This window comes from Pelodiscus sinensis, chromosome 10 (assembly GCF_049634645.1).
Source record: "Pelodiscus sinensis isolate JC-2024 chromosome 10, ASM4963464v1, whole genome shotgun sequence".
NCBI lineage: Eukaryota > Metazoa > Chordata > Testudines > Trionychidae > Pelodiscus > Pelodiscus sinensis.
In genome coordinates, this window is record NC_134720.1 from 30,293,308 (window position 1) to 30,319,874 (window position 26,567).

General features: G+C 43.7%; 1 protein-coding gene across 9 annotated transcripts in view; it reads left to right on the forward strand.

Annotated features, from left to right (window-relative positions):
- Positions 1–26,567, forward strand: part of LEKR1 (leucine, glutamate and lysine rich 1) — a 144,222-nt gene that overhangs the window by 13,528 nt on the left and 104,127 nt on the right. For 7 of the 9 annotated variants that reach the window (XM_006123470.4, XM_075937767.1, XM_025184862.2 and 4 more), the window contains one exon: positions 1,276–1,490. The exons of the other annotated variants lie outside the window; for them this stretch is intronic. In XM_006123470.4, the coding sequence (XP_006123532.2) occupies positions 1,276–1,490 (215 nt within the window). The remainder of the gene's footprint in view (positions 1–1,275; positions 1,491–26,567) is intronic. 9 annotated transcript variants of the gene reach the window in all.

Genomic DNA, 26,567 nt, shown 5'->3' on the forward strand with positions numbered 1-26,567 from the left:
AATTGGGAACTTAGACTGTAAACTTTTATAGGAAGGACCATATTTTAATATGCTCATACAATAAGGCTCAATCCTGACTGGAGCCTGACTAGAGTCTCTGGGTGCCACAGTGATATCAGTTAATAATAAACATTCATAATTAAAAATAATAGGATAATTTGGGATCAAGGGGTCTTAAAAAAGGGGCCTGCCAGTTTTATTAAAAAAACCTGCTTCTCATGTAAATTGAGAACTAAAGTTGCTTATCTAGCTGACAAAATAAGGTTTTACTCTAGCATCACACAGACAATACCATTGCACGGAAAACAGCCAAATTCTGTTCTGGTTTATGTAGCATCAACATAATTGTAAAATATGTATGTTCCAGTTGCAGGAACTTTGTTGTCCATGATGATGAATGAGCCAAAAAGTATACACTGGGTTTGTAGGGCTGGTTTTGGAAAGAAAACATAATTTACTACAATGGAAAGCCCAGGAATAACAGGCCAACCAAATATCTTGTCTGCCTGAAAGTCTCACCACATTTCCCTGTGTGTTTTAGATTTTCACCAATCTTTTCTGAAAGTCTTGCAATGTTTTGCCAATTAACTCTACGTCTCAGTTTAAGAAATGTTGGCTCATTCACTTATCCACTATGTGCTGAATAATTTCTGTTTTAAATTATGAGTAACTTCGCACCTGACAAATCAAATGGCATAAATATCATATAGAAATTCTATGAAAGCAGACCTAATAATGATCACTATTTTACTCAAGCTTTTGTGAATTTTGAATGTTTTTGTAAGACTCTCTGATTGGATCACTCCATTTCCAGTGTTCTTCTGGTCTATTTAAGAGATGAGTTATCTGAGAAAAGTGCAGAACAACACCTTTGTGGCTCAGTCCATCTGAGAGATACTAAGAAAACAGCTTTATAAAATACAAACAGGGTCTTTCTCTTTATTTGGAATGTTTTCCTAATAAAATATACTTCAGAAGGACCATCTTCTCTTTTTTGGGAACACATTGTTATAAATGGTACATTGACAAGTCCATGTACCTTATCTGGTTTCCAATAGGCAGAACTATTGTTATAGTTTGATTTCATTTTCCTAATGTAGCAAATATTTTAGTTATTATAAACTAATCAATAAGCAGACTTCTGATAATAAATAATCCTCATAATTATAATTTTAAATGGGATTATTTTAAATAATCTATTTTAGATTTGATCAATTCACTAATTAGTTTAGATATATTTATTGAAAGCATTCTGATAACTAGTTCTTTTTCTAGATGTCCCGGGATGAAACAGTGTGTAAATACTGTGGAGTCAGTTATTTGATCCTTCATGAGTTTAAGCTGATGGAAGACAAAGTAAAAGCAATGGAAAAAGAGATGAAGTTTTATGAAGGAAGTGTGGACCGGGAAAAAAGACTTCAAGCACAGTTGCAGTGTCTTACTCAAGACTTTGAACAGTGCATGGCTGATAGTGAATCAAAAACAGAAAGGTTGGAACATGATATTCATCCTTATATTTTTTCATATTATTATTCTCATTAATTTAATTGAAAGGATGGTTTCAAAATGTAAACAGGCTTAGGCTTTCCTTCCAGAATCAGCCTGAATCAGATTTAGCATATACCTAAATGTATTAGTGTTTTAATTTAATAATAGTTGGAAGCATTCCTTAGACAGAAATATTTACTACCTTGTTTAGAGCCAGTCGATAAATTTAAGTGAAAGAAAGGTCAGATTATTGCATAGAAAGCTATTGACAAAGAGGGAAAATTGAGCAATTTTAGGTATCTAAAATATTTTAGTCAAAATTTAGAGTATTATGTTTGACAGAATAAGGAATTTACATTTTTGAAATATGTATACATAGTGCCTTACAATAGATACAATAATTTGATAAAGAAAAAAAACCAAAAAGGCGTAAACTCAGTGGAAAGGCTTAAACTCAGTGTCCAAATTATTTAAAGCACTGAAACTGATTTCAAATTGGTAAGTATTGCATGTGTGTAGTTTTGAAATAGAAATAAGGACTTAAGTCCTTTATGGAAATCCATCTTGCAAACGTTTAGTGCCCTGCATAATGCAAGTTGTACCACAGTTGTCCCGTTATTAAGGTAGTGGGAGTTTCGTCTTCATAGGAACTTCCATGGATTGGCAATTTGGCAGTGTCAGATGCATAAATATTTCATTTATTGTGTTTTATTTCTTTGCTTAGTGCCAGTATTCATCATCACAACAGTAATGAAAATGGAGAATTCAATTAATAAGTTCATTCAAACAGTAATTATCTTTTTTTTTTTTTTTTTTAAATGTCTTTTCACATTAAACGGCATAATTGACTTGAACTCTAAGTAATTTAAAAACATTTTGGTACAAGTTGCTTCAGGTACTCCTGTTGAGTGCTCTCCCAGCAGTCTTTTGGTTCTAGTGTCACACTTTTTTTTGTTTTTAAAAAGCTATTTTTGTCTTCTAACAAGTAATAGGAGAAGCAGGGAAATATCACTATACATCTAGTTTGTAATATATATTATTTTCATGATGTTCTATGTATTTGTCAGCACTGTATCACTCTCTAGGATTTCAGTTGAGCTCCTCAGTTTACTGTACACTGCTACAGATGTGGCCCCAAACTGTGGCCTCTTACTCTTCTGGCACTTCACCCTAACGGGGACAGGAAGGCAGGGGGAAAGGGCGGGACAAGGAGGACTGAGGTTCAGGGCTTCCCATAGGGGCTAGATTTACTCTTCTGGGGTTCCAGGATTAGTGGATTTTGTGGACCCCCTAGGCTCTGTAGTGGGGACAAAAATGAGGGGTTCAAGTGCAGGAGAGGGCTGCCAGCGAATGGGATAGGGATGGGGATGCGGGATCTGGGCAGGAGGTGGGGTGCAGGAGGGGTTGAGGTTAGGGTGTCTGGCCAGGGGGAGGGGCAAGAGCAAGAGAAGGTGCAGTGTGTGCCCAGGAGGGAGGATGCAGGAGCAAGGAAAGGATCAGGAGCAGGCTGGGATTATCATGTCTGGCAAAGGGGGAGATTGCAGGTTCAAGGAAGGGTTCAGGAGCAAGGCCGGGGGTGGGGTATCTGGCTGGGAGGAGGGTGCAGGAGCAGGCTGGAGGTAGGATCTCTGGCCAGGTGGTGGGAGGATGCACAAGTGGGCTTGGGGTGCGAGGTTTTAGTGGGGAGGTGCATGAAGGGGTTGAGGTGCAGGGTCTGGGCATGAGTGGGTGGGGGGCCACTTACATGCCTTCGTGCCTCGCGCTGTCCTCACGTACTATGTTGAAGGCATGGCCTCCTGCTGCTTCCATTTGCTGGATTCTGGCCAATGGGAGCAGCAGAGAAAGTCTCCAAGTAACGCATCTGTGCGCTGCTGTTCCCCTAGCCAAGGGGGATAGGGTGAAAAAGTGGCTTCTGGCTCCATTTCTTCCCCTTGAGCTGGCTTGTGCAGCGAGGCTCAGGGTTTTTTGCCTCCCCACCCTTATCTGGAAGCCGGCACTGGTTCTCCAATCTCACACGGGGTGGTTGTGAGGCTGGAGTACGAGAGTGGGCTCTCCACTGTGCGGAGAAGGGAGTGGGACTGAGCTTGAGCTGTGGAGCACATGGAAGGCTAGTGGTCCACGGACCATAGTTTGAGAACCACTGACCTAGCTGAATGCCACAAAATACTGTAGTCTTTATTGTTTTTTGGAATCCATTTTCTTGATGACCATAATAATGATTTGAGAGAGTTCATTATAATCTTTCACGATACATGCATGTCCTTATTATATCTATGATATTTTTGTCATGTATGTTATTTGCCATGATCTTCATGTCTGGCAAAACACAATAGTGTACAGTATAATATTATACCTAGTTTTTTAATTGGACAAACTTTATATGAACCTGAGATAATAAGGTGTTTATGAGGATGATGGCGTACATGGAAAGTACATTCTGTGGACTGAAAGCAGTGGTCCTATCTAGCCAGATCTGTAGGGGCAACAGCCTGCAGGGGAAAAAACTCTCCTGTAGTAAATGGAAAAACAAACAAAAAAATGGTTAAGATACAATAAATCCTGCTGCTCTTGCAAAATGCAGAGCTAATCTGAAATTTTTCACTTGCATGCTGTTCTTCTGAAGAGTCGGATTCTGGACCTTAGAATACTGCATATGTTTGTACTTATCTAGTATTTGGAAAACCTTTTGTTAAAATTAAATTAAATTCCCCCACAGGAAACAATCATGAAAACAATTCGGCAATAGTTTCTTATTGTGTAGATGTTGTGTTGCAAATATGCATTTTTTGCTTGTTCACATTCAATAAGGTAACATTTTGCTTGTTTTGAAAAGATACCTTAAACCTATATACTTTTCTGTTCAGTCTGGTTTTATGAAATAATTTCAGTTATAACCCTTATTATCCTAGCATATTTTAATGAACAAAAGTAAGACAATGAAGTCATGCTTGTTTTGGCAGCAGGTGTGTAAGATCTCATACCAATCCTTTTTGAGAAGTATAAAGAGTTTTATAAAGCAGATTCACCATTCTGGTCCATAAGGATCCTGCATACATTTGTAGTGTTCAGGCACAATGAAACGTTCCACTCAGTAATTTCTCATCCTCCTCTACTATCTCTCATAGAAGTGAGGCCACAGTTTAGACCTTAATCTTTACAAAATCGCGAACTGTGCCAAATCATACCAATCTGTATTCTGTTTTTCATTTTTATAGTAACCTGTGGATGATAAGGCAAAAGATTTGTTCCACTTAATGCCAGTACTTCTGAGTGTGGAGTTTTGGAGTGTGGGTGGTTGGAGTTTTCCAGAAGTTCAAGATCAACAGTTTGAAGGCTAAAAGTAAAAGTTTCACACTTAATTTCTGCGTGGCTATTTCAGGATATCATAAGTATCCAGAAATAGTTATCCTGCATCTTAACATGCTGCCCATTATTTAAAAATATTTTTGAAATAACAGTAGCGCTATTTCAGCATCCCTGTTATCCTCATTCTACGAGGGTTAAGGGCTGTCTCGAAATAGTGCATTATTTCAAATTTTGGCACTCTGTAGATATGCCAAATTTCAAAATAAGCTATTTTGAAATAGAATCGAAATAAGACACGTAATTTGCGTACCGCAAAGTGTATATCTTATTTTGAGTTAGGGTGTTGTGTAGATGCACTGTCAGTGAGTTTAATGGAAGCAGTTCACAATTCTTGTGGGAAAGAACCTGCCTTCTCCTCTGTTACTGCAGAGAGCCCTCTTGCAGCAGGATTTAAGATTCAGAAGAGTTTTTTAAACAATGTGTGTACGCTACCAAGACAGTTTGTCAACCTTAAGGGCCACTGAAGTTGATTTTGGGTACTCCTACTTTTATGGGAAGTAATGCAATTTCTGACTTTTCCTGGTCGAACGTATGGTAGTATAGATGCAGCATTGAGGTTCTTGGCCTCCAGGAGGCATTTCATAGTGTTCTGCTGTGGCTAGAACTTGTGCCTCTACTGCTCTCCAAGTGAATAGGTAAAGCCCTGGGGAAGTTTGAATTTCATTTCCTGTGTTTCCAGCATTGCGAACACACCTCAAAGCAGGCAGCACACCTGAGCAGCACACATGGCCATATCTTCCAATACTTCAAGTCCCATGAACTGCAGTTCCTGGGTGCAAAAGAGCACCAGTATGGAGTGTACAGGAGATCTTGGACCTCATCAAGGCCTGGGGAGAGGAATCCATTCTCTCTGAGCTCCAAAATAGCAAAATAAATTCTGATATTTACATGAAGATTGCAAACTACTTGGTGGCCAAAGGATACTCCAGGCATGCCCAGCAGTACCAAGTTAAATAAAGAAGCTGAGACAGTCCTATCACAAAACAAAGGAGGCAAACAATGGTCTGGCGCATCACTGCAAACATGCCCTTTCTACGACCAGCTGAATGTAATACTGTGTGTGAGGGGGTGGCAGTACCTGACTAGCTTCTCAAGCCTGACAGTGGAGTCTGCCCAAGACACTTCTGGCAGCAGCTTCAAGGACAGCGAGGTGGTAGAGCAAGAGGAGGAGAATGGACAGCTGGCAATCAGTGAGAGCCAAGAACTTTTCATAACCTTGAAGCCAATCCCCTCCTCCTAGGACGTCCTCCAGTCTAGCACTGATCTTTTGGAGGACATTTCTGGTGAGTTCAAATTTTTTTTCTGATTATAAATGGGTTAATGCGACTGGGTGTGATGTGTGGCATATTATGTGTCTTCACCAAATGGGGGGCAGAAACAGCTTGTTAATGTGTCTGGAGATGGAGCAGGAATCCTCTCAGTATATCTCCATGAAGCTCTCAGATAGGAACTCTTTGATCCTTCTCACAAAGTTTCTGGGGAGACCTGATTTATTCCGTCCTCCTTGGTAGAACATCTTCCCATGCCAAGACATAGCACAAAGCATTGCAACATGAGGCCCAGATTTCTAGCCATATTCAGTCAGCATCAGCTCCCTTACACTCTGTGTGATTTTGAGAAGACTGATATCTCACATGGCAACCTGGATGAAGGAGGAAGGTAAGCTATTAGCTGATGCCTCTGCTGCTACCGTGGCTTCAACCTTTGACACCTCCCCCCCCCCCCACTCCTTTCTGTCCTCTCACCGACAGGCTCCTGTGGGATGGGAAAGTAGCGCTCTCCCGGGAAGCAGGGTGTGCAGGACACAGAGGGAAGCTGCCCTGCTCTGCCGGCACAAAACAGGCTGTTTTCGCTGAGGTCCAACCTAGTCAGTAGATTCCTGAACCTTCCCTTTAAACACCGAAAAGCACATTCAACTACCATTCTGCACTTGCTCAGCCTGTGGCTGAACTGCTCTTTATCATGGTCCAGGCTGCCTGTGTACAGTTTCATGAGCCATGGGAACAAGGGATAAGCTGGGTTGCCAAGGATCACTAGTGGCATTTCCTCCTCTCCAATTCTAATTTTCTGGTCTGGGAAAATTTCAGCATGCATCTTTCTGAAGAGGCAGGATTTCCTAAAGATGCACGCGACATGCACTTTTCCTGACCATCCCATGTTGATGTCAGTGAAATGGCCTTTGTAATCCACCAACGCCTGCAGCACCATCAAGAAATACCCCTTGTGGTTTATTTACTCATTGGCAAGGTGTTCAGGGGCCATGATGGGGCTGTGTATTCCATGTATCACCCCACTGCAGCTAGGGAACCCCATTGTGGCAAAGCCATCCAGTATGGTAACTACTTTCCCCAGAGTTGCTACCCTCCCTAGCACAATGGTATTGATTGCCTTGGTTACTTGTGTAACAACAGCCTCCACTTTGATTTTCCCACTCCAAATTGATTCTCAGCTGACTGGTAGCTGTCTGACATTGCAAGCTGTCTGACATTGCAATTGCCACCCGCGTCTCTGAAATCCAGGACCTCTACGGTGGCGTTCTTGGAAATGCTTCCAGTTCCACGCGCAGGGCCAGGTAGGCAGGCAGAGCTTCAGAGTCTCAATGCGTGGATGAGACGATGGTGTAGGGAAGAGGGGTTTAGATTTATTAGGAACTGGGGACACTTTTGGGAGAGGGGGAGCCTATACAGGAAGGATGGGCTCCACCTAAACCAGGGTGGAACCAGACTGCTGGCACTAAACATTAATAAGGCCGTAGAGCAGTTTTTAAACTAAGAGATGGGGGAAAGCCGATTGGTGCGGAGATGCACGTAAATCGGAGAGAGACTTCTCTTAGAGGAGAATCCGTTGATAGAGATTCTCTAAGCTGTAGTCGGAAAGAGAGGAGGGGAGAGGGCAAACCATTGGCCAGAGCTGACAAACAACCGCTTACAAAGGAATCCAATGCATCAGGGAAGGGCAGACCAATAACCAGTGGCAAATTTTTAAAGTGCTTGTACACAAATGCTAGGAGTCTGACTAATAAGATGGGTGAACTAGAGTACCTTGTATTAAATGAGGAGATAGACATAATAGGCATCACTGAAACCTGGTGGAATGAGGAAAATCTGTGGGACACAATCATACCGGGATATAAAATATATAGAAAGGATAGAGCAGGCCGGGTGGGTGGCGGAGTGGCACTGTATGTGAAAGATAATGTAGAATCAAATGAAATAAAAATATTAAGTGAATCAACATGTTCCATAGAATCGCTATGGATAGAAATTCCATGCTCCAATAATAAGAAATTAGCAGTAGGGATATATTACCGACCACCTGACCAGGACAGCGATACTGACATAGAAATGCTGAGGGAGATTAGAGAGGCTACCAAAATAGAGAACTCTATAATAATGGGGGATTTTAATTACCCCCATATTGACTGGGTACATGTCACCTCAGGAAGAGAAGCGGAGATAAAATTTCTCAATGGCTTAAATGACTGCTTCTTGGAGCAGCTAGTGCAGGAACCCACAAGGGGAGAGGCAATTCTCGATTTAGTCCTGAGTGGAGTGCAGGATCAGGTCTAGGATATAACCGTTACAGGACTGCTTGGGAATAGTGACCATAATATAATAACATTTAACATTCCTGTGGTGGGAAGAACACCTCAGCAGTCCAGCACCCTGGCATTTAATTTCAAAAAGGGGAATTACGCAAAAATGAGGAGGTTAGTTAAACAGAAATTAAAAGGCACAGTGACTAGAGCCAAATCCCTGAAAGCTGCATGGAAACTTTTTAAAGACACCATAATAGAGGCCCAACTTAAATGTATACCCCAAATTAAAAAACATAGCAAGAGACCTAAAAAAGAGTCACCGTGGCTTAACCACCATGTAAAAGAAGCAGTGAGGGACAAAAAGGTATCTTTTAAGAAGTGGAAGTCCAATCCTAGTGAGATAAATAGAAAGGAACATAAACACTGTCAAATCAAGTGTAAACATGTAATAAGAAAAGCAAAAAAAGATTTTGAGGAACAGCTAGCCAAAAACTCAAAAAGAAATAACAAAATGTTTTTTAAGTACATTAGAAGCAGGAAGCCTGCTAAAAAGCCTGTGGGTCCCCTAGATGATCGAGCTATAAAAGGAGCAATCAAGGACGATAAAGCCATTGCGGAGAAACTAAATGATTTCTTTGCTTCAGTCTTCACGGCTGAGGACGTTGGGAAGATTCCTGAATCTGCATCATCCTTTGTGGGTGATGAATCTGAGGAACTGTCCCGGATTGAAGTGTCATTAGAGGAGGTTTTGGAATAAATAGAAAAACTTAATGTTAACAAATCTCCGGGACCGGATGGCATGCATCCAAGGGTTCTAAAAGAACTTAAATGGGAAATTGCTGAGCTATTATCTGTGGTTTGTAACCTATCCTTTAAATCGGCTTCTGTACCTAATGACTGGAAGGTAGCCAACGTGACACCAATATTTAAAAAGGGCTCTAGAGGCGATCCTGGCAATTACAGACCGGTAAGTCTAACTTCAGTACTGGGCAAATTAGTCGAAACAATTGTAAAGAATAAAATTGTGAAGCATGTAGAAGAACGTAATTTGTTGGACAAATGTCAACATGGTTTCTGTAAAGGGAAATCCTGTCTTACTAATCTATTAGAGTTCTTTGAAGGGGTTAACAAACATGTGGACAAGGGGGATCCAGTAGATATAGTATACTTGGATTTTCAGAAAGCCTTTGACAAGGTCCCTCACCAAAGGCTCTTGTGTACATTACATGGCCATGGGATAAGAGGGAAGGTCCTTTCTTGGATTGAGAACTGGTTAAAAGACAGGAAACAAAGGGTAGGAATAAATGGCAAATTTTCAGATTGGAGAGGGGTAACTAGTGGTGTACCCCAAGGGTCAGTCCTGGGACCAATCCTTTTCAACTTATTCATAAATGATCTGGAGAAAGGGGTAAGCAGTGAGGTAGTAAAGTTTGCAGATGATACCAAACTGTTAGGATAGTCAAGACAGAAGCAGACTGTGAGGGACTCCAAGAAGATCTCACCAAACTGAGTGATTGGGCAACAAAATGGCAAATGAAATTTAATGTGGATAAGTGTAAAGTAATGCACATCGGGAAAAATAACCCCAACTATACGTACGGTATGACGGGGGCTAATTTGGCTACGACAAATCAGGAAAGAGATCTTGGAGTTATCGTGGACAGTTCTCTGAAAACTTCCACAGATAGTGCAGCGGCGGTCAAAAAGGCAAATAGGATGCTAGGAATTATTAGGAAAGGGATAGAAAATAAGACCCAGAATATCTTACTGCCCCTGTATAAAACTATGGTACGCCCACTTCTTGAATACTGTGTACAGATGTGGTCTCCTCACCTCAAAAAAGATATTTTGACCTTGGAAAGGGTTCAGAAAAGGGCAACTAAAATTATTAGGGGTTTGGAACGGGTCCCATATGAGGAGAGGCTAAAGAGACTGGAACTTTTCAGTTTAGAAAAGAGGAGACTGAGGGGGGATATGATAGAGGTCTATAAAATCATGACTGGTGTGGAGAGGGCTGATAAAGAAAAGTTATTTATTAGTTCCCATAATAGAAGAACTAGAGGACACCAAATGAAATTAATGGGTAGCAGGTTTAAAACTAATAAAAGGAAGTTCTTCTTCACACAGCGTGTTGTCAACCTGTGGAACTCCTTGCTAGAGGAGGCTGTGAAGGCTAGGACTATAATAGAGTTTAAAGAGAAGCTGGATAAATTCATGGAGGTTAGGTCCATAAAAGGCTATTAGCCAGGGGATAAAATGGTGTCCTTGGCCTCTGTTTGTCAGAGGCTGGAGAGGGATGGCAGGAGACAAATCGCTTGATCATTGTCTTCGGTCCACCCTCTCTGGGGCACCTGGTGCTGGCCACTGTCGGTAGACAGGATACTGGGCTAGATGGACCTTTGGTCTGACCCAGTACGGCCGTTCTTATGTTCTTATGTTCTTATGTTTCAGCTTCAGAGCTGGTCTCATTCAGGTTTTCTGGTGTTTCAGGGCAGGGGAAAGCTATTCACAAAGTTCCAAGAAGGTGGCTTTGCACATTCAGAAGTTTTGAAGTCACTGCTGATCATCCCATACCTGCAGCATTATGCAGTTTCACCAGTCTGTGCTTGTCTCAAGGCACCAGAACCAGCCTTCATTGTTTCCAGAAGACTTACTGACTGGTGGCTGCATTTCCATTACTGCAAGGGCTTGCCAGTACAGTGAGTCCATGGGATCCTGAAATTCATCCTCTTCCTGGCGGAGTGACGTGCATACGCTCTAGACATTCTGATAGTTTGGCGCATTAAGATAGTCATCAATATCACAACGGTTTGATGCAAAATGGAATCCATGCTTGTGCTGCTATGGCAACTGCATGGGTAATTAGGGCCAAAAAAAGGTGCGAAAAGACTGTTTCCCATTGATCTCAAGCAAGGGGGGAGAGTAGATAAGTACATTATGGGTTCATGCTGTCAGCATCCCACAACTACTTGCTGCACAATTTTGGTCTCAGCATGCACCAGGAGCATAACCCAGAATGCAAAGTGGTGCAGGCACTGTGGGATAACTACCCAGAGTGCATTCCTCTTGAAGTTGCTGGCAGTCCCCCTAATGGGGACATGCAACTTTGAACTACAGGCAGTCCCCGGGTTACGTACAAGATAGGGACTGTAGGTTTGTTCTTAAGTTGAATCTGTATGTAAGTCGGAACTGGCGTACAGATTCAGCCGCTGCTGAAACTGACCAGCGGCTGACTACAGGAAGCCCGAGGCAGAATTGCTCTGCCCCGGGCTTCCTGGAATCAGCCGCTGATCAGTTTCAACAGGCTGAATCTGGACGCCAGTTCCGACTTACATACAGATTCAACTTAAAAACCCAGCTGTAGTCAGCGCTGGTCAGTTTCAGCAGCGGCTGACTTGGACGCCTGGGGCAGAGCAGCTGGGGTGCTGCTGGGTTGGTCCAGTAGTGCCCAGAGCGGCGCTGTGGGACCAACCGGCAGCGCCCCAGCTGCTCTACCACAGGCGTCCGGAGAAAAGCCTGGTCTGCTGGGTGGTGGAGGGGGTGCACTAGCTGTGCCCCCCCCCCCCAGCAGACCAGGGAGACCAGCAGACCAGGGAGACGGGGAGCAAAGCCGCCGAGCACGCGGGCAGCAGGACAGCCCAGCAGACCAGGGAGACTGGGAGCAAAGCCGCGGAGGACGCCAGCAGCGGGACAGCTGCAGCGCGTCTGGGCTTTCCCGCGTGCTCCGTGGCTTTGCTCAGCGTCTCCCTGGTCTGCTGGGGGGGGGGCTGCTCCTGGGGCGAGAAAAACCCTGTTCGTAACTGCGGATCCGACATAAGTCGGATCCGTGTAACTTGGGGACTGCCTGTACATTGAATTTTTCCCTTCAATGGGGACATGGACCTTCAACTTTGCAAAAATCGGGTGACCAGAAATTGATCTTAATATATGCAATCTCATCTCATAGTATAGACATGGCCTAAGGTCTCTACTTCTAATTGAGAGCCTCCACATGGGTTTAATATGCTTTAATTTATGCACATCAATGTGACACCTTTTAGTTGAGTATCTTAACTTTTCTGTGTGTCCCTAAATAGATAAGCTATATTAGATTTTGTCGGAGACTATATTCTGACTACGTGCCAGTTCTCCCTAAAAAGATACTGACACCTTATAGAGAGCTTTGAAATACATTATATTGGTTGCTATATAATTTATCTGTACTGAGCTGCTTTTTTATTTTTTGCTTCTGCTTCTTATCCCAAGTAGCCCTCTGTTTTAAATGTCATATTTCAGTATTGAGAAAATTACTAAGTCAGAGGACTGTGATGTTAAGTAGGAATAGGAGGAGTCCATCTGCCTCTTGTTTCCATGCCACCATAATTAAGAATAAAGAGCAAGGCATGAGAAATATATTTTAAAAAGCAGAATTGTTTCTAAATGGAATGTTTTGTTGAAAAACAGAAGCAGTTATGTAAGTAACAAAGAGTCATTGCCTTAGAAAATCTACTCAGCTGTTCTTGTCATGTCTTAGGGTTGTGTATTGTGGAACTCTTTCTATGTTCCCATCTTTTACTTTGGTAGAGAGTCTCATTGATTGAGAAAACACTATGATCACCACGGCAATATATTTGTTGATATTGCATTGATGTGTATCACTTGGTACATAAAAAGAAATCATTTCAAAAAGTAAATGAGAGTTCTGCAATGTGATGCAGATGTTTCATGTGGGTGTTGGAATTTAGGATGTGGGCGGCACTGGGCACTCCTTGAAGGCTCAATTGTAAAAGACAAATAGATACATTATTTTGCCAAGAAGTGGCACATGGATATAGAATTCAGTGAGCACATGTGTTTTGCACAGATCAATTTTGCCAGCAGAATGAAACAGTATGGCGCTCCCTTTTCTTTGTAGAGAGAGTGAGCATATGCTCAGTGCTAGAATTTTTCAGAGCCTTTATTCATACCATTTTACTTCATTCTGAAAACTGAGGATAAGTGGAGATTTACACAATAGTTATTTTGTATTTGGAGGAAGTGGTTATTTGTGTGTTTAGAAGAGGTGTGGAATTAACTAAGAAATAGTGTGTTCTGTTATTTTAATGAATCAGTAATATGTACCAATTTAATAGTACATATTATTAATTAACCAAGTCATAGCTTTATTAAATATTGCTCTGTAGTGTTGGTATACTGTATCAGCCAGTGGAAGACCAGAATGTGGATTCATATAAGTTTTAGTATGTTTTTTATTATTTGCAAAATAATAATCTGTGAATTCTGTTACAGATGAAGATACATATGGTCTTATCTTGTCTCTGTTGTTGCTGTCCCTGAGTGAAATTCAGCCTTGTGCAGCGAGCCAGCACAAGTCTTAATGGGGTTTAAATGGGATTTAAGTGATGCCAGGGCCTTCTCCTGGCTCTTTCATACTTGTGAAAATCCCAGATAAGAGTTAGATGAGTTCCAGGAAAACATAAATTAACACAGTGCCCAGGATATTGTTAGGAAGATCACATCCTCTGTCTTTAACTACTAGATTGACTCCTCAAGGTATGAAGAGCTTAGCTGACAAAAACAGACATTTTCTAATCTTAGTATGAGCAGAATTCATTCATGGATACTGCCCTTCAAAACTGATAACCTATAGTCTGTAAGGATTTATTCCTATATTCAAAAAGGGCTTTAAAGCAGTGGTTGGCAACCTTTTCAAATCGAAGAGCCAAACTACATCAAAATTTAGAACAAGTAGTCAATGAAGAGTCGTATAAGAATGCCTATTTGCATGACTGAAAATATACAACTTAATATTATTGATAATTGACATAATGATTAATAATAGCATAAATGAAACATTATACTCACAGACTTTATTTAATGGGACTTCTGCTGCATCTTTTCACACATTTCTTTGAAGTTTACATCATAACGGGTCAAATCCAGCTTCATGCATGCCATTCAGTCTGTCTTCTGTCAGTCTTATGGCTGGGGATGTGAGGATGCAGGGGTCTTGGTTGGGATGCATGAGGGGCTACAGGCAGGGGATTTAGATGTATGATGGGCTCAGGGCACAGGGGTGCAGGAGTGTAATGGCAGGGGATTGGGGATGTGGGAGTGCAGGAGTTTGGTGATGTGGGGTGTGACAGGCTCATGGCAAGAGGATTCAGGTTTATGATGGGCTCAGGATTGAGGTATGGGGGAACACAGGAGTGTTATGAAGCTACGGCCAAATGGTGGCTGGGCCCCATTTGTGGGCTGTTGGCCAGACTTCATTTTTAAATAAAGTAAAGTATGTCCTACAGAAAAGGTTTCAACATTGTCTTTATTTATGGCAGAGGTTGGGAACCTTTTTTGGGTCGGGGGCCACTGACCCACAGAGAAATCAGTCAGGGACCACACAAATGAGAAGCCCCCCCCCCAAAAAAAAGAACCAATCCTCCAATCCCACCCAACCCTCACTGATGTGGTCCCCAACTGAAACATCTCACTTCCCTGGTTCTCCAGCCCATAGTGGTGGGAGAGGCAAGGAGGACTAAGATTGAAAGCCTCAGGCCAGATTTACTCTTCTGGGGTTCCAGGGTAGTGGATTTTGTGCCTCCCCCCAGGATGGGGTCAGAAATGAGGGGTTAAGTGTGTGGGACAGGGCTGCCAGTGAATGGGATAGGGATGGGGATAAAGGAGGGGGTGAGGGTACAAGGTCTGAGTGGGAGGTAGTGTGCAGGAGCAAGCTGGGAGTAGGGTTTCTGGCTTTGTGGAGGGAGCAGGAGCAAGGGAAGATGGAAGAGCAGGCTGGGGGTGGATAGGGTGTTTGGCCAGGGGGAGGTGCAGAAGAAAGCTGAGGGCAGGGTGTCTGACCGAGGGGAGGGGGCAGGAACAAGGTATGGCACAGGGTTTCAGCGGGCGGACGGGATGCCTGAGGAGGCTGGGGGTGTAGGGTCTGGGCATGAGAGACTGGGAGGCACTTATTTGTTTTTGCACCACACACTGCTTCCAGGTGCTGGAATCTTTCCCCGCTGCTTCAATTGGAGCAGCAAGGAATGCCTCCAAGAAGCATGCCTCCCAGCTGGGGAGGGGAGCAGCATCACGCAGCGGCTTCTGACTCTGGCTTCTTTCCTGTAACCAGGATCTGGTGGGGAGGCTTAGGGAACCCCTTCCCTTACCCTCACAGGAAGCCGTGGCTAGCACTCTAATCTTGCGGGGGGAGGCAGGGCTGAGCTTGAGCGGCAAGAGAGACCTATTAACAGGAATGTTGTGAGCAAGATACAAGAAGTCATTCTTCTGCTCTACTCTGTGCTGATTAGGCCTCAGTTGGAGTATTGTGTCCAGTTCTGGGCACCACATTTCAAGAAAGATGTGGAGAAATTGGAGAAGGTCCAGAAAAGAGCAACAAAAATGATTAAAGGTCTAGAAAACATGAGCTATGAGGCAAAACTTGGAAGGAATTGGACTTGTTTAGTTTGGAAAAGAGAAGATGGAGAGGGGACGTGATAGCGGTTTTCAGGTATCTAAAAGGGTGTCACAGGGAGGAGGGGGGGAAATTGTTCTCCTTGGCATCTGATGATAGAACAAGAAGCAATGGGCTTAAACTGCAGCAAGGGAGGTTTAGGTTGGATATTAGGAAAAATTTCTTAACTGTCAGGATGGCTAAACATTGGAATAAATTGACTAAGGAGGTTGTAGAATCTCCATCACTGGAGATATTTAAGAGCAGGTTAGACAGACATCTATCCGGGATGGTCTAGATCAGGGCTACTTAACACATGGTTCAAGGGCTGCATACAGCTCGCAGCCTGATTGTTTGCGTTCCATGCTGCAGTTTGGATTTATGCGGAGCTCAACATGTGGCCTGCAGGTGGAAGCCAAAACAAAAAAGTAGTCAATATAATGGTGTTCTGTTGATATTCGTTATAATAGTTACATTCCTGGATATTGATCTGAGGAAGTGGGTCTGGCCCACAAAAGCTCATCACCTAATAAACCATCTTGTTAGTCTTTAAAGTGCTTCATAGTTCTGTCTTTTATTCCTGGACTGTCATTGCTCTTAAAAATGCTGTCATATGGGTGGAAATCGGGTAAATATTATATTTTACTAATATCAGCAGAACTGACTTAAATGGGGCTTACGTGTTGTGTAGTCTTGCCTTAGTCTTTGTATTCATGCCTGACACTGTGAAAGAAGCTGTTTGCATATTGCATGTATATGCAACCACACTTAAATTGCAGCCCTCAGCATGTGCTGTGAGTATCATTGTATCCCCTGGGGCTTCCAATGTTGAGAAGCCTTGGTCTAGATAGTGCTTGGTCCTACTGTGAAGGCAGGGGACTGGACTTGATGGCCTCTTGAGGTCCCTTCCAGTTCTATGATTCTATGATTTGGCTCCCTAGTGAACCATATTTGGTTTGAAAGCCACAAGTTGCCAACCCTAGCTGTAGAAAGTCTAACCTACTTCCCTCCCAAACAGATTTCCAGCAGTGTGTTTGTTCATCCAAAACCGATGTGTTTAGCTGCAACAATAACTTTGTCTGGGTCAGATAAAAAGCATTTTTAAGAGATTAAAAATAACCATCAATGGAAAGTGAAAAGAGTCAGGTTAAGTTCTCAGGAGAACAATTTTTCATCCTTCCTTACTAAAAATATTAAGTAAAATAATTATTTTAAACTTGCAAGTCTTTATTATAATTTTGACATCTGAGAATGGTACCACATCCTGCAAAAGATTTAATGGGTTGGGAAATGATTACCTACCTTCTAGGTCAGGGGTGGAGAACCTGAGGGCCAGATGTGCCCTCAACTTGCTCAGGCACTTCCCGCCCCCCAACATTTGGGATCCCGTGCTGGTGATCCAGCCCCCCACCACTGCCTCACTGCAGCGAGGCTGAGGCTGGGTTGCCCTAGGTACTGGTGTGTGTGCGTGCATGTGCACACACGCACGCGGGGGCATTGTTCCTTCTCTGTTGGGTGCCACATCAGGGAGGATTTTTTTTTTTTGCTTCTCACTTGTGTGCAGCCCCTGACTGATTTTTCTGTGAGTCAGTTGCCCCCAACCCAAAAAAGGTTTTCTACCCCTGTTCTAGGTGTTTACTCAAGTAGTGTTTCTGAATCTATTTAAAGTAGTTTTGAGAGGGTTTTATATTTTAGTATAAGGCAGAAGAGAATGTTTCCTGCTTGAAAAATGTAACTTTTGAAAAGTGTATTCTGCCCATCTATAAAATTGATACAGTGATACCTATTACACTTTGGTGTTGTAAGGCTTGTTTAATTAATGTATGTAAAGTGTTTGGAGACCCTTGAGAAAAAGGAGATAAAGAAGTGCAAAACCTGACTCTCACTCATGTTTAATGACTGTAAATCTGTCTGTGTTTTGATTTGCTGATTGGCTAGAGGGAGCTTGATTGCTTTTGGACTCTGTTGAAATTCTTAGCTTTCATCAAAACGAAAAGTTTCTATCCATCTTCCTTGCTAAGACAGTCTTGGAGAAGTAAATTATGGGAGTTGGCATCAACAGGCAACTAGCCTCCACTTTTTCAGCAGACAGAGTAGGGAGGGCCTAAAAATTCCTTTGACACATATTTAAAAATGAAGCGAGTCAATTAAAGTTTAGGATGTATGCTCTCTCAAATTCTTAGACCAGCCTTGCATACAGAGGTATGCAAATGATGAACAGGATTAATTACACTGTGTGTATTGAAGCAAGCAGTTTTGAAGATCTAACTAGAAATACTAAAGTCAGCTCTGCTTGTTAAAACTTTTATCCATTTCTGGGCTTGTCCATATTAAGGGGAAAAGGTATTTTTTCATCTGAGTTTTAACACCTTTAACTTGATTATAAACAGTGTCTACATTAGTGGTAAATGGTGTTTTCAACTGAATTAAGGTGGCTCACTTGATTTTCCTAATCTGCACAAGGCCTCTGAGATTAAGATTGCTCTTTCAGTTCAGGTACATATGTAATTGCTGAGGCAGTTTCTGTTCCCGCATCTTGTTGTTTGCACCAACAGTGAACAAGATGTGTGAGGGATTTGGGGTAAAGCAGCTGCATTGATAGAACTCTTGCAGCCTGCCTCCTACTTCTTAGTCAGTTCCAGGAAGAAAGAAGTCCGCATCAACTAGAGGAGATCATGAACAGCCAGAAGATACCAATCCCATTTTAGAATCAAAATGGAATGGGCTCATAATGGCTTATCAGATTAACATGGTTAGGTATGTCATTTTCATAGCCAACAGTACACCAGAGGGTGATGTGGCCAGCATAATATCTGAATGCCTTTGAATGGCTTAACCTAGTGGTTCTCAAACTTTTTGGCTCATGGCCCACCGGGCACAATGCAAATCTTTCCGCGGAACACCAATTCCTAGTGGAAAATCGCTGTTAATTACATAATTACGCCTGAGCCATTTTGCTAATGCTGCAGCCAGGGATGTGAATAACTAGTCAGCTATCTGATAAGCAAATTAAAGAAAGAAACAGCAAGGTGAGAGGGGGAAAGAAAGAGGTGCTTCATAGCGGCAGCGCCGCATGGAGCTTGGTGATAGACCCTAGGCTCCACATGGCATTGCTGCTTTGAAATGCCAAGTGAAGCCCAGGCAGCTGGCCCAGGCTGCATGCAGTGTTTCAAAGTGGCAGCACCACTTGGAGCCTGGGCTCTGCCACTTTGAAACGCTGTGTGCAGCCCGGGGCCAGCTGAAGACTGGACTCCCAGCTGGCCCTGGGCTGCATGCAGTATTTCAAAGTGGTGGAGCTTTGGGTCTGCGGGTGACTTCTGGGTTCCATGCAGCGCTGTTGCTTTGAAATACTGTGTGGAGCCTGATGCCAGGCTTCCCATGGCATTTCAAAGCAGCAGTGCCGCATCGAGCCCAGGGTCAGCTGGGGATTCTGAGTCCCCTGTTGAGTCCAGGCCCTATGTGGTGCTGCTGCTTTGAAATGCAACAGGGAGCACAGGGCCAATAGGAGATTGCTTGAGTTCCTCGCTGTCTCTGTGCTCCCACAGGTGCACTTATTGACATCTGAATAGTTGATGCAAAAATCAGTTGGGGACCACACAAATGAAAAGCAAAAAACCCCTCAAGTTCTCCCAACCCTCACTGATGTGGCCCCCAACTGAGACTCTTCTGGCACTCCAGCTCCATGGGGGGAAAAAGAGGGACAGGAAGGACTGAGGTTCAGGGCTTCCCATAGGCTGGATTTACTCTTCTGGGGTTCCAGGGTTTGTGAATTTTGTGGACCCCTTTTGTGGGACAGGGATGGGGGTGCAGGATCTGGGCGAGAGGTGAGATACAGGAGGGAGTAAGGTTAGGGTGTCTGACCGGGGAAGGGGCAAGAGTAATGGAAAGTGCAGTGTCTGGCCAGGAGGGAGTGTGCAGGAACAAGAGAAGGTGCTGGAAAAGGCTGGGAGTATTGTGTCTGGCCAAAGGGGAGGGTGTCTAGCCAAGAGGGAGGGTGCAGAAGTGGGCTGCGGGTGTGGGGTCTTGGTTGGTGTGTGAGGAGGATGGGGTGCAGGATCTGGGTATGAGTGCATAGGAACACTTATTTGCTTTCACAGCCTGTGCTGCCCGCAGGCACTTTGTTTCATGCGTGGCCTCCCATTGCTCGCGGCCAATGGGAACAGCAGAAAAGCCTCCAAGTAGTGCATCCACGTGCTGCTGTTCCCACAGCTGGGGAAGAATGGGGATGGGGAGCAGCAGTGCATGGTGCCACTTCTGGCTCTGCTACTTCCTCACAAGTTGGATCATGCAGCAAGGCTCGGGGCATTCTTTTTTTCCCCCACCAGTGGGAAGCTGGTAATGGTGCTCCAACCTCACATAGGGGGGTTGTGAGGCTGGAGCACCAGCACAAGCTCTCTATTGCATCGGGGAGGCAGAGGGCCTGATCTCAATCCATGGACCACCTGGAAGGCAGCTGCAGACCACTGGTGGTCCATGGTCCACAGTTGGAGAACCACTGCCCTAACCCAAAGTGTCAACTTCCCATTTTGCAGCTTGATAAACTGGAGGTGGCTTTTAGTGTGAGATCAATGGAGACTAAACCCACAGCTTTCAGGATTGCGGTTGAGCAACTTAACCACTTAGCCTCCAGAAAGAGTGTTTATGCAGGAAATTTCATATGTACCACCAGTGGCCTGCTAAATGTTTGATTTTAAGAATATTAGAACTGTCATACTGGATTAAACCAATGGCCCATCTAGCCCAGTATCCTGTCTCTGACAGTGGCCAGACCTAAAGTTCAGGGAAAATCATACTAATAGAGGTAATTGCAGTGATCCACTTCTCCTTCTGTTAGTCAGAGAATGAGGGCCGCTGTGAGCATGGGGTTGCATCTCTGAACATCTTGGCTAATAATCATTCATGAAAATAGTTCTTTTTGGAACCCAGTTATACTTTTGGCCATCACAACATCCTACAATAGTGTCACACATTAATTGTGTATTGTATTAAAAAGTATGTCCTCTTATTTGTATTAAGTGGGCTGCCTATTAATTTCACCAGGTTTCCTCTGTTGTTTGTGTTGTGAGAAAGGACAAATAGCACTTTTCAATTCACTTTTATCACACCATTCATAATTGTATGGACTTTTATATAACCCCTTTAGCCATTTCTTTTTTCAGCAGCCCTAATCTTCGTAGTCTCTCCTCATATGGAAGCCATTTCATATCTTGGATTGTCTTTGTTGCCCTTTTCTGAGCCTTTTCCAGCTCTATTATATGTTTGTTTTATGTATATTTTTCTCTATCTCCTTTTTATTCCTGTTGCTAGTTTTATTTAATTCTGTCAGTGTCACACAGTAATAGCATGGAAAAATAGATGGATTACCCACAGGAAAGGAGTTACAGTAACATTCCAACAAAATGTAGGCACTCCCCTATGTTCTTGCTTACATTTGTCTAAAAAATAAAACCATATGATGTAAGTACATGAAATCATATAGTTGAAAAGATGCTGTTCATTTAGTTCATTGCCTTCAGTGCTGGTTCATTCCTCTCAGTATATGTTAGTAGTTTTCCCTCTCAGTTATTTATATGATTCAAGTGATGTAATGTCTTAAGCTTTTTATTGTATGTCCCACCTCCTGCTATCACAGGAATTCATTCCTGTGCTATATCCCCTGTGATGTTGTACCCTCTATTCTTAATGGAAATATGCTCATGAATATAAATATGGCATAACTCAAATATGCGTTATGCAAAATAATTCATGTAACATTAAAAAAGTTGCAATCTGCTGAATGTGTATATTCTATTTGTGTGCATGCACCATTCTTGTATTTGAAGCTAGAAATATGAAATATAAACCTATTTACTAATCAAGACATGCTAAGTGAGGGCCATTAGTAGAAAACAAGGAGCTTAGGGTATGTCTAGACTACATGCCTCTGCCGACAGAGGCATGTAAATTAGACTACCAGACATAGTCAATGAAGCGGGGATTTAAATATCCCCCTCTTCATTAAAATAAAAATGGCCGCCACACTGTGCCATCTCAGCTGATTGTCTGCACAGTGCAGCAGTCAAGACACGGATCGGTCGACAAGGAACACCTTTGTGGACTGCTTCCTTATGCCTCGTGAAATGAGGTTTACAGGAGCGGTCAACAAAGGCGTTCCCTGTCGTCCGATCCACGTCTTGACTGCTGCATTGTGCCGACGATCAGCTGAGCCGGCACAACACAGTGGCCATTTTTATTTTAATTAAGCAGGTAATCTAATTTACATGCCCATTCGGATGGGTAGTCCTCATAAACATCAAAGCATTAATTCCTAAGTAACTTCAAGAAATATTTATCTTTCAATTAAACATCAGACCTGAGTCAGCAGTTACGTATTCAGGACACAGTAGTCATGGCTCCTATAGTGAGATCTGTTAGATGGCTACCTAGTTATCACTACATAAATTCACCAAATTTTTCATCCAATTTTAGTTAGTCTGATTGCTCGGCTTAACTAAGGGTATGTCTGTACAATGCAATGCCAAGGCTAGCCTACCTTAGCATGTTGAATCTAGCTAGTGTGGGTTATAGTAACAATAGAGAAGTGCAGTGCAGGCTTCAACACAGGCAGTACAAGCCCAGTAAGGACTAATGGTATATACGTGGCTCGTTAGTCGTTAGCCTATTCTGAAGCGCAAACTGTTCTATATTTCCTGCTATTGTAACAAGTGCTAGGTAGATTCAGGATAGCTTGAGTAGGCTAGTCTATGTATGTTTTGCTCTGTATACATACTCTTGGTCTAATCTTAGTCATGAAGGGTAGGTCTATGGTATGGGACAAGGTCCATTTAATATACACAACTACGGCTATGTTAATTATGTAGCTGAAGTCGAAGTACCTTAACTGGAATTTTGATGCTGTCCACACTGCAGGAAGTCAAAGTGAGAACATTCTCTCTTTGAGTTCTCTTACTCCTTATTGAAGCAGGACTACAGGCATCAACTGGAAAGTCCCTCCAGTTTGAATTAGCTGTCTTTACTAGACCTACTAATTTGAACCCTGGAAGATTGACTAGCTTTGATCATTCTCTGTAGTGTAGACATACCATAAGACTGCTCTCTAAATTATATCAGCTGCTAGTAGCCAAAAGAATCAATATAGCAGCCGGGGTTCAGCCAATTGTAAAAGAGACCTTGTACTTTCCTTGTGCTCCAACCAAGCACTCTACTGCAACAAGAAGGTGATGGTAGCTGTTAAGCCACTTGGTTTATCTTCCTAGGACCAATTTTATCAGCCTTATGCCATCACAGCAGTGCAAATCACTGGTATGCAGAATCGGGGCCAAGCAACTTTTAGGTGAATTAAATAAATGTTGGAGTTCATGGGAGAAGAACAATACCATGTAGGTTAGAGTAACACATAGATTTTTAAAATCAGAAGCAACCACTGTGATAATCTAGTCTGACCTCTTGCATAACTCAGACCATAGGAGTTTCCTTTTCTTAATTCCTGCATCAGGTTCAATAACTTGGCTTTAATAGAACCTGTTTGCTTGAAGAACATTCAATCTTGATTTTAAAATTTCCAGTGATGAAGAATCCATCAAAACTCTTGGTAAATTTATTCCAATGATTAATTAAACTTACTGTTTTCTTCTTCAATGCTAGTGTGGTAAAATTCATACACATTGTGGTCAGAGAGAAGTAAGACGGGAGGTGAGAACTCACTATATGACACTGATCTGGTTACTATGCTTCACCAGCCATTGTTTGTGATTGAGTGGTTTGAACTATTTTACCTTAGACTCGACTTCATATCAGATCTGGAATCATTTCACAGCTACTTCTCAGCTTGAATGGTGGAAGATTCCTACTGCTTTAATGGTGACTTGCAACATTTTTTTAAATTGTTCACTTCTTCAGCTTAAGAGACTACTGGGCTATGAAGAGCTACGTCTGATTTATTTATTTGTGTCAAAACACTTGTTTTCATTATTTTTTAATTTAAAAAATATTGGGTCTGGCCTCTTCTCACAGAAACACAAGAATGAGGGGCCCATCCTATTGTGACCTCACTGCTGTTTGTATGCCAAGCACTTGCAAAGAGAATTCTCCTTTCTTATCCTCTCTCAACATATTGCTACATTGTCTTGGCTATAGATATCATACTGCTGCCTCTCACCACAAAGCATGCGAAGGACAAAACTCAGAGTATTAGCAACCCCGGAAATATGTGCCTGTTTTACAGAAAACGAAGTTTCATCAACTGAGGCGAAAGGAGTATGTTCAAAAGATGCAATTCAGGCCTGGTCTATACCTGAAACTTAGCTAGATCTAGCTTCACACTTGGGGTGTGAAAATTCACATCCTGAGCAATGTAGTTAAGATGACCGTAGTCCTGGTATAGACACAATTATGTCAACAGAAGAATTCTTTTGTTGTCTTAGCTACCACCCTTTGAGGGGAAAGATTTATTACAGCAGAGTATGGATTTACTACAGCTTCTGAAGCTATAGCAATTGTCTACACTACAGTGGCATAGCTGTTGTGCTGCAGCAGCACTTGTCATGTAGACATAGCCCTTGGAAGACAGAAAAATCTGCTTGTCTGGTGCTAGATAGAGGAGGAAGTAAAACAGATTAAATACATGACACGCAGAGAAAGACAAATGTAAATGGCCTTCTAAAGTAATGCCACCGTAGGTATAATTGTTTTTTTGCATTGCGCTAGGGAGAAAGAGTCAGTCAGTGAAATTGTTCTTTGAGAGTTTACTTTAGAGTGAGGGAAATGTAGTTTGCTTTTTTTAAAAAGTCTCAGAGGGGTAGCCGTGTTAGTCTGCAACTTAAAAAAACAAGGAGTGGTCCTGTAGCACCTAATGCCTGGTCTACACTGGGATCTTAGTCCGAAATAACCACCCCAAGTTTGAATTTGTAAGCAGTGAGTCCACACTACCAATCCCATTATTCCAAAATAAGAGGCCATGGAATTTGAACTCTGTATTCCTGCTTTTCATGAGAAATAATGCTAATTCCGAACTTGTAAATCCAAAATAATGTTAGCGTCCATGCTCTGGTGTTGCTAATGCAAACTAATTGGCCTCCAGGAGGCCTCCCGCAGCTTCCCAGAGTGCTTCCTGGGGCTCTTGAGTCAGAGGTAGCACGTCCGCATTAACAGAGCCTACCTTGGATTATTTTCAATGCTTCCCTGTAGTTAGGACATGGAAGTGTGAATTTGTTAAATTGGGAGTCCTTAAGTCGAATTTAGTCAGTCAGACTAACGTGTGTGTGTGTGTGTGTGTGTGTGTGTGTAGCATCATGTGCTTGGGGGGCACAACCTGAAGAAGTTTGTTGTGGTCACGAAAGCTCGTGTAATTATATATATATATTTTGTTAGTTTCTAAGGCAGTGGTCCCCAACCTTTAGAGCCTCCCGGGCGCCCGGGAGCGGGGCCACTCATGCACCAGGCACCCGGGGGGCGGGACCACTCATGCGCCGGGTGCCCGGGGGCGGGGCCGTGCGTCCTGGGGCACGCCAGGGGCGGGGATGCCCTTGCACCTGGTGCTGGCATGTGCCCCGGGGCCGGGGCTGGGGCCGCCCAAGCGCCTTGTGCTGTGGGCCCGGGGCTGGGGCCGCCGCGCGCCTGGGGCCGGCACCGGCGCCGCGCGCCTGCATGTGCCCCGGGGCTGGGGCTGCCCGAGCGCTGTGCACCAGGCGCCGGTGCGTGTTGCGCACCTGGGGCCGGTGCCTCCAGTGCGCCATGCGCCGGGGGCGAGGCTGGCCCAGGCTGTCGGCGGGTGCACACAAATGCCTCGGCGGGTGCCATGGCGCCCGTGGGCACCGCGTTGGGGACCACTGCTCTAAGGGTACGACTACACGGCAACGTTATTTTGAAATAACTTTACCAGTGTCTACACAGCCAAACTGCAATTTTGAAATTAAATCGAAATAGCAGAGGGCTTATTTTGACATTGGTGCTATTCCTCGTGGAATGAGGTTTACCAATTTCGAAATTGCTATTTCGAAATAAGTGTTGTATAGACGCTTATTTCGATATAGGGGGCCTTCAGCCATTCCCAGGGTGCCCTGGTGGCCCCTTTGGGCACAACCAAGAAAATTCCTCTCCCTCCCCCACTCCCCAGAGCCCTTAAAGGGGTAGACTCTGGCCACAGTGCCTGTGCCAGCTCCAAGCCTGCCAGCCCAGAGCCAGCAGTCGCTGCACCTGACTCAGTGGCCCCAGCATGAAACAGGCAGCCAGTGCCAGCCAGCCCTCCACTACTCCCCAGGACCAGTCTGCTAGGTCCCAGGAGCCTGCCAGGGGCCAGAAAAGGCAGGTGCCTGCCTGGTTCAATGAGGAGATCAGGGACCTAATTCAGGTATGGGGGGGTGCCTCCAACGCCCATGCTGTCCACACTAAATGGAGGAATGCAACCTTCTGCAGGCGGATGGCTGCCAGCCTGGCCGCCAAAGGCCACATGCGAACCCAGGAGCAGGTTCGCATGAGAATAAAGGAACTGCGACAGGTGTATGCCAGGGCCACAGGGGGAAGTTCCCAACCAGGGGCAGACCCAGACCGCTGCCCCTATTTTAATGCTGTGGACTGCATTCTGGGGGGCAGGATGGTCTGTACCCCCCAGGTGGTCCTCAACTCTGGGGCAGAGCTTGCCGCCTCCTGCTGCTCCAGCCCTTGCTGCCTCCCCAGCTACCACTCCTGCTCCAACTACTTCTCCCTTTCCTGTTTCTTCTTCCCCACCCTTCCCATACCCCCAGGGATGCCGAG